The following is a 13,130-nucleotide window of genomic DNA, read 5'->3' as shown; positions in this document are numbered from 1 at the left end:
TAAATTATAGTTTACGTTCAATATTATTTTGTATTGTTTTAGTTGTACAGCATGGTGGGTAACCAGTTACATACTTTACAGAAGTTCCCCCGATATTTCCAGTGTCGTCTTTTCTAAAGTATTTTATACAATCGATTATCTCTAAGGCTTTATCTACATCCCACACATTTTGTGTTGTGTTTTCAGTTCTCTTTGGTTCAGATTATCTTTCTCATTTCCCTTGAGGCTTTTTCTTTGCTTATTTATTAGAAGTTTATTATTTAGTTTCCAAGTATTTGGAGATTTTCCTGTTTTTCTTTTTTTACTTTCAACCCTAATTCCATTGTGGGCAGAGAACATACTCTGCATGACTTTAGTTATTTTAAATTTGCTGGTTTGTTTTGTGACCCAGGATGGCCCGTCCTGGGGAATTTTCAATGTGCGTTTGACAGGACTGTGCATCCTGCTGTTACTCGGTGGAGTGCTCGCTAAATGTCAGTCATGTCCAGTTGATTGATGGTTTTGTTCAGTTCTGTATTTTGCTATTTTCTGTCTCTGAGTTCTGTTGACGGCTGAGAAGGGAGTGCTGAAGTCTCTCTAATGTATCCCTTTCTCCTTCCAGGCCCGTCCATGTTGCCTAGGTGCATTTGAAGCTTCGGTGATATCATTTCCCTTCTGAATATCTTCCTTTAGCAATTATTGTAGAGGAGGCCAGCTGGCAGTTCATTCCCCTAGTTTTGTATTAGTTTTCTATTACTGAACATCAACTTACCACACACTTAGCGGCTTAAAACAACTTCTACTTTCAGTTTCTCTATTTGCCACCAGTTGCCGGTCTGCCATATTTTAACTGCTAGCTGTCTTTTACCCTCTTCCTTCACTGAGTTTCCCAGGCAAATAAGTTCTTTTTTGGGTAATATTTCTCCTGTCAGTTCCCACTTTTCCACTCTCAGCTCCCCCCCACCCCGCCCCTCAAGTCACACATCTGGACTAATGGGATAGCTGGGTTAGCTGGCCCCACCACAGGACAAGCCAGAACCATTGTTGGTGACAAGAGAGACCAAAACATGGCGAGGAATCAGGAAGGTGGGGGTTAGAGCTGGGCTAGGAGATGGGAGCTTGGGGCAGAAGAGGGAGCCGGGGGCTTATGGGAAACTTGCCTCACCTGGCATGTTGAGTGTGACCCAGCTCATTAATGTATTAACACAACAATGACTCCCAAGAAAGGGGGTTCTAGCAGGTGTGAGGGGCCAATTAGGCTTCATTGAGCTTGACCCTGGGACTTCAGGGCTGCTTCTGGGCAGATGCTGGTAATAGCCTAAGCCTTCTCCCATCCCTGTGTAAGTGGCATTCTCCACTCAGGTCCAGTTGACTGTCTCCCAAAGAGCAGCCCTGAGCCTGGGCTGACAGCTCTCAACACCTTCCAAGTTCAAGGCCGTACCTCTACCATTATCTCACTCTCTCTCCCACTCTTACCCTCTGCTCCAGCTCCAGTAGGCTATTCTCTTGGCCTCCAATAGTCCCCACACTGTCTTATCTCCACACCTTTGCTCATAGCATTCTATCTGCCACCGCCACCACCTACCAGTCCTACCTGTCAGAGTTATAGCCTTCACCGCTCCTGCTCCTCTCGGATGGATGCAGCTGACTCCAGGAAAGCTTTATGCCTCCCCGATCTCGACCTTGGTTGGAGGCTGGTCCCTCGCTGTGCTCCTCCCTGAGGGCAGGTGTAACTGATTGACTCTCAGCCGCGGTGCTTTCACGGCAGTGCCACTCGGTAACCTCCGCTGCATGGGAGTGAATGGAGTCAGGCCCGGGGTGATGGACTAGGTGACACCGTCTGTAGAAAGTCTCTGAGAGAAATGGTGTGAATCGGGACCAGCGGGCGGGCCCTCTCGGACCCCTGCTGGATGCTTGTGTTGCTGAGGTGACTTCTGTAAAAGGGAGACTCTTATCTGTGCCATCGCCTGTTTGTTTTCCCTTCAGTGGTAATACTTTGAAGGGTCAGGAAATAGGAAACAGCCCCTTAAGCATGAGGTTCAGAGGCGCAGGCCGGCTGAGTGCGGGAGTGGAACTGCAAGCTAATGGAGGCCGGTGCCGGTCCAGCCCATTCCTCTCCCCTTTGCGAAGCGCGGAAGGAAAAGCAGATTTCTCTGCGCCAAGCAGGCAGTTGCATTCAGGTGATAAATGCGTCCCCGGACAGAGGGCTTGTTGAGTGATGTTTACCAGGGTTTCCGTGGAGGGCCCTCGGCTCCCAAGGGAGCATTTCAGGCCTCCAGCCGCTCAGCTGTTCGGTGGACGCCCTGGGGCGGTGGCAGGATGGAAGCATGTGATGTGTTCAGGTGCTCACACGCTTCTTGGTTTCTCTTCCTATATTCACCCTCCTCCCTGCCCTAGTCAAACCCAAGCAGAGAGACCTGAAACAGGTGAGAAGCTTAGAGCCTTAAAGTGTGTGTGTGTGCGGGGGGGTCGGGGGGAGCGAGAAGGGGGGAGGAAGGAGGGGCGGGGGGAGTCAGGGCCAAGACCTGAGCTGGGTTCAGCCCTGGCTCTCCCTCCTGGTGATCCTTGCCAAGTTCCATGGTTTCTCCAAACCTCAGTCTCCTCAGAAATAAGGTGGAGATGATAGAGCCACCTCACAGGGTTGTCATACAGACAAAATTAAACCTGTGTGCAAATACTTTGCACATCATAAAATGCACTCTGGCGTACATCATCCATTCAGAGGTCCTCATGGCATGCCTGCTGCACGCCTGGCATGCCAGGCTGGGCTGGGTTTGAAGGTTTGTTTCCAGGACGTGTGGGTCAGGAAGAAGAGCAGGCCAATGGCCTTTACCAGCCGACAGCAGGTTCTGGGGTAAAGGCTTGCCCCACATCACACCTCTGTGCTGTCCCTGAACACGCTCCATTCTCGCACTTTCTAGGCCTGAGCGCTTGGGACCCTTTCCTGTGGCTGAGTCTGCAAGGAACATGGCTGAGTTGGGACTCTGGTGCCTCATCACCAGGCATGTTAGTGTGGGTCCTCCAGAGAAACAGCCAGTAGGACACACACACACACAGATTTATTAGGAATTGGCTCACAGGCTTCTGGCGGCTGAGAAGTCCCAAGGCCTGCAGTTGGCAAGTTAGAGGCCTAGGGGAGCCGATGATGTCAGCTCCAGTCTGAGTCCAAGTCTGCAGGCGGGAGGTGCTCAGTGTCCCGGCTCGTAGACCGTTAGGCAGAGAGGGGTGTCTCTCCTACTCCACCTTTTTGTTCCGCTCAGGCCCTCAGTGGATTGGATGCGGCCACCCACGTGGGGGTGGGGGGGAGTTTGCTTTCCTCAGTCCACTGTTCCCAAGGCTAACTCATCCAGAAACACCCTGACAGACACACCCAGATAACGCTTGACCACATGTCCGCACACCCTGAGCCCAGTCAGGGTGACAACAGAATGTGCCGTCTCCAGGGTTGACGTTCACATGGAGCAGTCAGGCTTAGGAGGCAGCGTCACGCCAGATCGCATTTGACCCGTAATGACTCAGTAAGGCCTCGTCACCCTTCTCCGTCGTGTAACCCTGATGTCACAGGCTCAGCAGCCTGGCTGTTTGAAGCAGGTCATGTTCACCGTCAACCTAAATCTCGAGGCCAGAACCTCTCCCCGCTGGGCAGCAGGAAGTCCGTTCCTGTCCAGACCCCCCGCTCCAGCACGTGAGAGCCGCAGTGCCCGGAGCTCTCCACCCTCCCACGCTGGCCCCTAGACAGCAGGACACTTTAAACAGAGCTGTCATGTTATCTGTGGACTCGATGTCATCGTTTCCGCAGCGTCTGAGTGGAACCGTCACACGGGGAAGGTGGGGCATCTGCCTCTGCTGAGCCCCCAGGCGTGCTGCGCGTGAGGACCCAGCGCCCCTCGGACACGCGCTCCCGTGGCGGCTGACTGGCCTCACGGGCCACAGTGCACAGCGCTTACGTTTCAGAAGCCTTTCGTCAGTTTACTAATAACGATGAGCGAGGGCGCTCCTGGGTATCTGTGTTTATTTAAAAGCCATTGTGAGATGTTCCGTTACATTCTGTCATAGGGGAAATATGAATTTATTAATTCCAACATGGCAGCATCCCCATGCTGAGCTTGGAAAATGGGCCCGATCGGCAGCGTTTCTCAGGCCCACATTTCAAATGGTGCTGCTCCCCCTGCCATGGCAGCCATGGGGAGCACGTCTGGCTCCTCAGCTGGGAAGTGCCTTTTTGGCCTGTGTCTCCCCGGGCCTAGTGTGGTGCCAGCACAGGGCAGGTGCTCAGCTGCTATTTCTGGGATGGAGTGCGTGCTGGGAGGATTGCCACACGCACACTCACCTGAGCTCTGCCTCGGAAGGGTCCCCTGCCAGCCCACACAGGCAAGGCAGATGGTGCTGTTCCTTCGCAGACAGTTGCCAAGCACCTACTATGTGTCAGGCACACACCAGACGCAGGGAGTGCAGTGCTGGCTCCGGCGCGGCTCCTTCCTGTGGGGAGTTCCCAGCCCAGTGGGGGTGACTGCCAGAAGCACCCTGAGTGCATCCCGAGAAGCATGGACGAAAGAGGGAAGAAGCTGTGGGGAGGCCAAGGAGGGCAGGTGACCCGGCCTCAGGGACACTCGGCACCAGGGACCTGTTGGGCGGGGCAGTGCCACAGGACGTCGCGGTTGACTTCCGCGCTCAGGGCTTCCTCTCTCTGATGGGCTTGCTCTGCACTTTCCCCGCAGGGCCTGTGCCAGCAGCGAGACCGAGAGCGAAGCCGGAGACCTCATGGACCAGCAGTTTGAAGAGATGAACAATAAGCTCAACTCGGTGACGGACCCCACTGGCTTCCTCCGGATGGTTCGCCGCAACAACCTCTTTAACAGGTGAGAGTGGGCGCTCCCAGCCGGTGCAGGGCGAGGTGCCTTCAGCGATGCTCCTTCCAGCCGCCCGCCGGCTTCTGGTCGTGTCCTGCGTTTGCAGAAGCCAGCGTGACCTCCCACAGCCCATGTCCCTCTGGGCCTCAGTGTCACAGCGGCCCCTCGGGGTCAAGTGAGAAGACAGTGCGGGCTCGGAGTGACAGCCCGCGTGTGGCTGTGTGGGAGGCGGTTGGCCGCGTCTTCACAGAGCCTTGAGCTGACTTCCTGAATACCAGGTGGAAGCGGAGTAGCATTGCACACTTCCCTGCCAGCTGGTGCCTTAACTCCTGGGCTGGCACCTGTGTTGAGCCCCTGGCCTGAGGTTGACGGGGCCAAGGAGAGTGGGGAAGCCAGCACTGCTGGAGGGGGCGCTGGTCCAGGCCCAGGCCCACCTGTCTGCCCCGAGGCCCCATCCCCTGATGACTTGATCAAATAGGTTTTGGTGGTTTTGAGAAGAGTTGATGTTGAAATTGCCACCAGCACACCCTGCATCTTTCCATCAGGGGTGATGGCTGAGCTGCATCCAGAAAAACGGGCAGGCAGTTGGGGTTGAGAGGCACCTGTTCCACTGCGTTTGGTTGCCTGGCAACAACCTGGGAGTCACATTGAGGTAGACCTTTCCAGAAGGGCACCTGGGGCTCTCGGGTCTCTGCCACGTCCCAAGGGCCTGACTCAAAGGGCAGCAGGGTGAGCTGGGACTCAGGAGGGAGGTGCTGTGCTCTGGGAGGAAGCCTCTGCCGGGCGCCTGCTGTGCGGGGCAGTGTGTGCCCACCTGTCCCTACCCCAGGCCTGGTTTCCTCTCGGTATGTGCTGTCAGGGTGACAGCGTGTTTCCTGTCCTGGGTGAGCTGAATGGGACGGGAGCCAAGGGCCAGGGATGTAGGAACTGGCAGCTTGGCTGAGAGGAGACCAAAACTGTGAGCTGGTTCACCCCATTCCTCCTCCCTCCCTCCCTCCCCCGTTAGCAGGTGTCCCCACAGCCTTCAGTTCTGGGGAGGGAGATGGTCAGGGGGAGGCCTGGGACTGGGCCTGGGCTCACACTGTCCTAGGCCAGCTTCTCAGCCTGGGAGGCAGGTGGTTCTCGCTCTGCCGGGTGACGGGGTCCGTGGTTGTAAACTAGAGCGGGGAGAGCTCAGGGCTCAGGGTCGGGCCTTGCCGTGTGCCGGCTGTGGGATGGGGCAGGTGATTTCACCCGGGAGCCTCAGTTTCCTCGTCGCTGAAATGGGGACACGTTTCCTGCTTTGCAGTGTTCCTTTAATGTGGAAAGTGAAGGAGTTAATATCCAAATAACACACTGACCAGCTGCCTAAGGCATAGATGGCACCGCACACCTGTGGCTTCCTGCTGTTGGCATAGTGGGAAGGACATTGCTAACGTTGAATTCTTAGGGTAACGTGGGTGGATAGACGGGGAGGGTGAAATCTGTATGCACTTGTGCAGCAGGTGCTGGCCACCGTGGGCTGTGGCCTCACCTGCCCTTCTTTGTCCTGTCCCACCTCATGTCCTTTATGTGGGTCCCACAGGCAGGCCCTCGGGTTCCCGGCCGACCTGGTCACAGGTGCACTGGCTGTCAGGAGGGTCAAACCAGGTGCACCTGGGACCCTGCTTCACCCTGGGTGGGACGGGGTGTGAATTTTGCATCATGTAGTTGTTCCTTTCGGGAAAACATCTGTCCTTCTGAGCACAGCACTGTGCATTAATTTATTGGTTCATTTAAACAATGTCAGCTGTGCCCGCAGCCAGGCTGAGGACTGGGCCACCCCGAGGCTGGGTTGGGAGCAGCCAGGCCATGGCACTGGAGCCGGGCCTCCCTGTCCGACTGCTTGGCCCCCCGCTCCCCCCGCAGAGCCTCACATGGCTCAGGCCGCAGGCCTGCCCTCAGGACAGAGAAAGGTTTGGAAGTGGCATCTGCAGGCCCTTCCAGTCTTGACCTTCTTAGGGCAGGTTGGATGAAGGGATGTGGCCTGCATGCTTTCAGCTTCAACAGAGCGAGCGGTAAGGCCCAGGACAGGTTGGCACAGTATGTGCTCCCGACTCTTCCTGACAAGCTCGGATCTGCTCCGAGGTGCTGCTTAGCCCCCGACCAGGACGGCTAGGCAGTGGCTTTTCTGCAGGCGCCTGGTATTGACTGTGGCCGACAAAGCCTCGTCCCTGAGCCCGCAGAGGTGAGGCGGAAGCAGCCATGTGCACAGGGCCCTGCACGCAGGAGCAGCCCAGCTCCCTCTGTGGGCTCCCCCACTCCGTGATTCATGGGTTCCTTGGCCCTTTTGTTCCGGGCGGTTTGCTGGACTGGTTGGCGCTGAGGCTGCCGAGCTGATGCGAGTCAAGTGAGCCTTGGCTTTAGGTTTCCCTCTCGCCACGATAGCCTTGGTCTTTGTTCAGCCTTTGCTTTTGAGTCTCTGCAGCCACTATTTTTCTTGTCTGTGCACTTGGGCAGAAAACACACGTGCATGTCGAGCCCTGGGCAGGTACCATTAGTGAGGAAAAACGAGGCTTTTTCTCTTGTTTAGCCTTGACCGTGGGCCATGGCTGCGCCCCACGGCAGAGCAGCAGCCTCAGAAAGGCCTGTCTCTCTCATCCCTGCACACACTTTACAAGTAATGCTGAGGGTGAAAGGCCAGTGTGTGTGTGTGTGTGTGTGTGTGTGTGTGTGTGTGCGTGTGCGCGCGGTGCCTGCCGCCAGGGCCACACTGGAGCAACTATGCGATGCCACCAAAGTCCACTGTAGGCCAGGAGGCCTGGACCCATGGTGTCTGTATCCTGTAGTCCGAGGTCGCGGCATTTTTCTGGGTGAGGCACAGAGTGGAGGGGAGAAACCATGGGCTCCGGGGCCAGACAGACCTGGATTTGAAACCTGGCTCTACCTTTTATTAGTTAGTGGGTAACCTTGGTCCTTTAATGTTTTCATCTGGAAAATGGGGGTAAAGATGCCTGTGGGTGAGTTGCTACGAGGATGCAGTAAATGTGATGATAGACAGACCCTGCTGTGTAGTAAGGAGTTTCTTTCTCTCCCCGCTTGGGTCTGAGGTTTTGATGGCACCAAAGTCGGTGACTCAACCACGTTTTGAATCAAATCTTTACCCCCAAACCTGATTGAATAGCTTGATGCTTCCTCCCCTTACAACCTCTCTCTGGCCGCCAGATACCAGAAAGCCTTTGAATAAATGCAGACTGATGATCCGATTGGATATCAGTTACAGCCACAGCCCTGGCTTGAGTCTTGAGGTTCCGTACTCAGTTCTGGCTGGTGTCCTGCCAGGCCCGTCCTCTGCTCTCTGTTGGTGGCCCTGAGGCTCCAGGCCAAGGTTCTGTCTGCTCTCCTGTTAGCCCAACAAGAGGGCGGAGTGTCCCCTCCAACCCTGACCCGGGTCAGCCCTCATGATGGCGATTCTGGGCAGGGGCCTTCCCTGCCAACAGCAGCCACATGGGTGGGTCCAGTCACTGTCCTCCTCAGGGACCCCTGGCCACTTGAAAGTGAACGTGTGTGATAAAGGCATCCTGAGAAGTGAGGAGCCCTGCGCCTGAGCAGAGGAGGGAATGGTGCTGAGTCAAGGCAGCCACACCTACAGTGAGCTCACCACCAGCTCCTTCCTCCTTCCTGCCCCTGCCCAGCCGGGAAACGGGTGCTCTGTGCAGTGTCTGTCACCCTGTGGGACAGGGGGCAGAGGTCACAGCAGCTCTAGGCTCCAGGCTCCCCAGAGAACAGGGCCCCAGGCTGTGGGCTTCCTGCTGCCTGACCGCTTCGAGGAGCAGGGCCTGCCCGACCTCGTGGCCTTAGGTGAGATGCTTCACCCGAGTCCTGTTTTCTCACCTGTCACAGCGGAGGGGCAGGGGGACCTTGTGGTAAGGACTCCAGTGATGCACACACGTCACAGCCTAGACCTGGCCACCCCAGGAGATCCCCGTGTCAGGTACTTCCCTCTGTCCCCTCCCTTACGTAGTCGGAAAGATGGTGTGGCCAGATGGCTGAGGTGAGTGTCCTGCCGGCTGATACCGCAGCCCTGCGTCCACACGGGACCCGTGTGCCTGGTGGGGAAGTGAGGTCAGGAGGACAGGACACAGGAAAGAGGTGGCCCAGGAGAAGACACTCGTGTGGCCTCGGCTCTCCCGCCTGCGTTCAAGCGTTAAGGTCACAGCAGCCTCAGGTCTGAGCTCCGGGAGGACGAGCACCGAGCTCCCTGTGACCGTGTCTCCCTGCAGGCGTCCTGGGCCGCCCCTCCAGGAGCCCTGCCTGGAGGCCGGAGCAGCTGACGTGTGCCCAGACACTGCAGCTCCGACGGAGACTTCCAGCCCGCGCCCCTCAGGTGCCCATGGCGTCCCCTCCACGGGCTGTCACACCGGCAGGCACTCCAGTCCCCGACACGGTTGCATGCGGGCGGCACTAGCGTGTGCGCACACGAGTGAGGCCAGCACAGGGTCCCTGCGGGCCCAGCCCAGCTATAAATCCCCTGCCTGGGCAATGGAGCTCTTCATCCCTGAGAGGAGATTCATGAGCAGTGAGTGCTGCCCGGCCGCCTGGTGTTTGTCATCATCCCAGACACATCAACTGCACCCTGACGCCCTGCTCGAAGCGCTTCACATATCATCTCAGAGCGCGGCATCTGCTCGCGCAGGGACCGGCCCTCCCCTCCCTGCCCGCCCCTCTCCCTGGACACGAGCTCGCTCCCTCTCCTTTCCCATCACCACGCAGATGGCCATGCAGTGGAGAAAATGAATGTTTCTCCAGAAGTAGATTAATAAACATCATCTGAGGAATGAGTTAATGAAGACAATGTGGTGTGAGCTAGGCTGTCAATTAGCGGGACAGGGTCCCTGGCAGTAAATGGACAGGCCTGGAGGAAAGCGAGCCAGTGCCACCTGCTGGAGCCGTGCGGTGGTGCAGCTGTGAATCCGAGCCTGCCTCCTTCATGACCGACCCACCGCAGCACCAGGCAGAGGCGCCTCCGTCAGCTCCACCCTTAGACCCAGCAGCCAGGAGACCAGGGGTCGGAGGCTAGTTCAGACCTACAGATTGCTCAGTGTGTCCTGAAGGTTGACAAGGCTCAGTGAAAATCACTCCCCTGCCAGGGGGAGGCCTGACCTGTCCCCTTGTCCACGTCTCTTGCCCTCTCTGCACCTCAGTTCCTTAAACAGAAAGAAGGAACAACCCTGCTTCGTAGGCCCTGAGCAGGGGACGTGGGTGTGACAGGCTGAGCTGGTGCGTAAATGGGAGCACAGCCCCTCCTGCACCTCACACTCCGCCAGGTGGGAGCGTTTCCAACCACGCAGGCGCCCAGTGTGAGAAGTAGAGGCACCCTTCTCTCCTCTGAGTCCAGGAGCTGAGGTGGAGAGTAGCCCACCAGGCTGGAAGGCCCTGCAGAATTCAAAGCAGTGCAACAGCAGGTCCCTGCACAGGCCCCAACCCGGCCCATGGGTGCACCAGGCCATGGGACCATGCTGGGAAGGGGACAGATGTGCTTGCAAGGCCAGCAGGGAGCGCTCAGAACAGATGCCTCCAGCTCAGGGGAAAGAGTCCTGACGAAAAAGTCTTTGACCTAAATTATTGTTTCAGATTGGCTGGCTGTGCTTATTTGTTGTTTATAACCAGCAGCTGAGCATTTTGGGGTTTTGTTTACATTGAGGAGGACATCTCTAGGGCTGTGCCTACCACTGAACGGGCACTGCATGTGGATGGGTTCGTGGTGTTGGGCCCTTTCAGATGCTTCTGGTGCTTCAGTAAAAAGACACCACGGCCTCCAGCCCTTCTCTGCCCTCCCGCCAGGCCTGTCCCCCTCGCTCCCCCATCAGCTAAGACTCCCACCTCCTTTTGGGTCTGGACGCTTTGCAGTCTCTCTCTCCAGTCCTGACTCTGCCTGTGGCTGCATTTCTCTTTTCGGCAGAAGCAGCAAGCGCGGCCCAGAGGGTAAATGACTTGCCCCAGGGAGGGGCCCGGTGGGTCGGGCATGTGGTTCCGATATTTTGGAGTAAGTCGTGTGCTGTGGGTCAGCTGAGGGAGTGCCCTGTCTTCCCTGCACAGCTTGGACTCCTGTACCCAGAGAGCAGCTCAGAGCTGGAGGGGGTGTGTGTGTGGGGGTGCTGTAGGGCTGTGGTCTCTTTCTCCACCTTTTTAGTTCATAGCCTTGGGGTTCATGGAGCAACCCCATCTGTCACCATGAGGACCTACAGCCACAGCCATTGTCCAGGGACACGGATGTCTGTGGCTTATTAACCAGACTCGGGTCCGTGAGTCCAGGCAGACACACGTCTAGGGCATGAAATGAAAGGTGCACAAGGGAGGGCACCGGGCGGCCCTGCTACTGCCCCGTTGTGCTGTCCCGATGGCAGCGCGGGCTCTAGGCTGAGATCCGTCCGCCAAGAATGTGTGAGCGCACAGACAGTGCGTGTCCCCAGCCTCCCTCTGAGAGCCGCCTGCCGCTCCTCCTCCAGGGGAGGTGCTCTCGGCCGCCTGCGGTGGCACCCAGCCAGCCTCGCAGTGGCACTCCAGGGCTGTCTGAGCTTCACTGGCTCTGATGGCAGAGACAGGCCTCGGTCGCTTGTAATTACATGTTTCCTCAGGGAGGGAGCAGCTCTTGCCCCCAAGTCCTTGGCTCTTTCTTCCCTGGCAGCGAGCAGGGGGGCTGAGGGCGGGGTCCCAGCCTGGCTGTTCATAACCCTAGAATCGAGGTCCGGGGGACACTGTGAGAACATGGAGCAGGTGGGGGAAGACGGGGTGGAAGCCAAACGTGGAAAACAGACTCTTAAACCTTTTCCTGTGACGCCGTGACTCCCGGCCTGGCCCCGGAGGGAAACGCTTTCTGGTTTTCTCTCAGGTGACAACACGGGGTTGTCAGCCCAGGGACTTACCAAAGCTCAGCAGTGTGTTTGGTGTGAGAGCTGGTGTCTGTCCTCAAGGGTCCCCGAGGACTCACCAGAAACCCCACACTGTGCCGGTGCCTTGATCAAGGTTAAGAGACCACAGGCTGCAGAACCTCACCAGGGACTGTCCGGAGGCCATGCCAGCCAGGCTGTGGAGCAGCCCGGGCCTTGCACTGGAAAAGGGTTTATTTTCCCTCCTGCTGCCGCCTCTGCTCCCCTTGGGGTTTGGCCTCTGCAGGGCCTGGCAGGTAGCTGGCGCTCAGGAAGCAGTTTCTAAGGGAATGAACGAATGTGCTCTTCCTGTGTGGGGCGTGAGACCTGGGACCCCTGGGATTGAAAACACGCCCGTATCCCCGCCAGCACCGGAACATGGAAAACAAAGCAAAACAAAGCCTTGCAGCCAGTGCCCGAGCTGCTCCGGGATATTCCCGAGGCCTCCCTGCTGTGGGGGGGGCCTCGGGCCAGTGCCTGCTGGGCTCACGGGGCTGCCCAGGGGCCGAGGTTGAGGCCCACTTGCTCCTGGTCCTGTCCGAGCCTCCTGCCCGCAGGTTGGGTGGCCCTCGGACACTGTCCTCCCTCAGTGTGGTGGCTGCTGCTGATTCTCGTTGCCCTCACGTTTGCCTGCACACAGTCCCGCCACGCAAGGATGTAATTATACCCTTTGCCCAGCACTTTGGGACATTCGATCATGCAGGAAAACGCCACAGAAATGAGTTGCTGAGTGCAGCTGGCTTACCCTCCTGTTTCTGCCGGTGCTCGCTGTTCTGTGACAATTACCTGAAAGAGAGAAGGGGCCCTGCCGGAAGGGAGCCGGCGGGGGTGGTAGCTCTGGCTGTGGGCAGCGTCCACTTGCCTTCCCAGGAGCTGGGGCACCGCGGGGTGTGTGGCAAGGCCCTGCCTGACCCCTGGCCCCTCTCTCCAGGAGCTGCCAGAGCATGACGAGCTTGGCCAGCAACACGATGTCGCCCATCAAGGACGGGACCTCATCTCTTCCCCGGAGGCAGAGCTCCTTCGCCAGGCCCCCGCTCCGCGCCCTGTACGACCTGCTCATTGCGCCCATGGAAGGGGTAAGTGCCCCCGGGGCCTCGAGGCTTCTCGGCATCAGGGCGCATCATTCCCTGCCCAGTGCCCACGTGGAGGTTTCCAGGACGCCAGCCTTTGAAAGTCGGCTGCTTCTGCGAGGCAGATCCAGGCTCAGACCCTAGCTCTGCTCCTAACCAGCCTGGTCAGGTCAGCCCGTCTCTCAGGTACAGAATGAATGTGCTGCCTCCCCAGCTTCCGCAGACACTGGAGGCGCAGGAACCACCGGGGCTGCCGCCATGGGGGACAGGCCATGGCTCTCCGCACCCTGCTGGGTGCGTCCTCATGGCCCCGCCTCTCATGTGAGGGTCTTGCCTGAGCAACT

General features: G+C 57.8%; 1 protein-coding gene across 1 annotated transcript in view; it reads left to right on the top strand.

The window, feature by feature from the left end:
- Positions 1-13,130, top strand: part of TTC28 (tetratricopeptide repeat domain 28) — a 300,310-nt gene that overhangs the window by 262,359 nt on the left and 24,821 nt on the right. Inside the window, exons 12-13 of the mRNA XM_070399969.1 lie at positions 4,698-4,838; positions 12,648-12,792. Of these exons, the coding sequence (XP_070256070.1) occupies positions 4,698-4,838; positions 12,648-12,792 (286 nt within the window). The remainder of the gene's footprint in view (positions 1-4,697; positions 4,839-12,647; positions 12,793-13,130) is intronic.

This window comes from Myotis yumanensis, unplaced genomic scaffold, assembly GCF_028538775.1.
Source record: "Myotis yumanensis isolate MYYU_CA2020_CCGP unplaced genomic scaffold, mMyoYum1.0.hap1 SCAF_19, whole genome shotgun sequence".
NCBI lineage: Eukaryota > Metazoa > Chordata > Mammalia > Chiroptera > Vespertilionidae > Myotis > Myotis yumanensis.
This window is presented reverse-complemented; position numbering and strand designations above follow the sequence as displayed.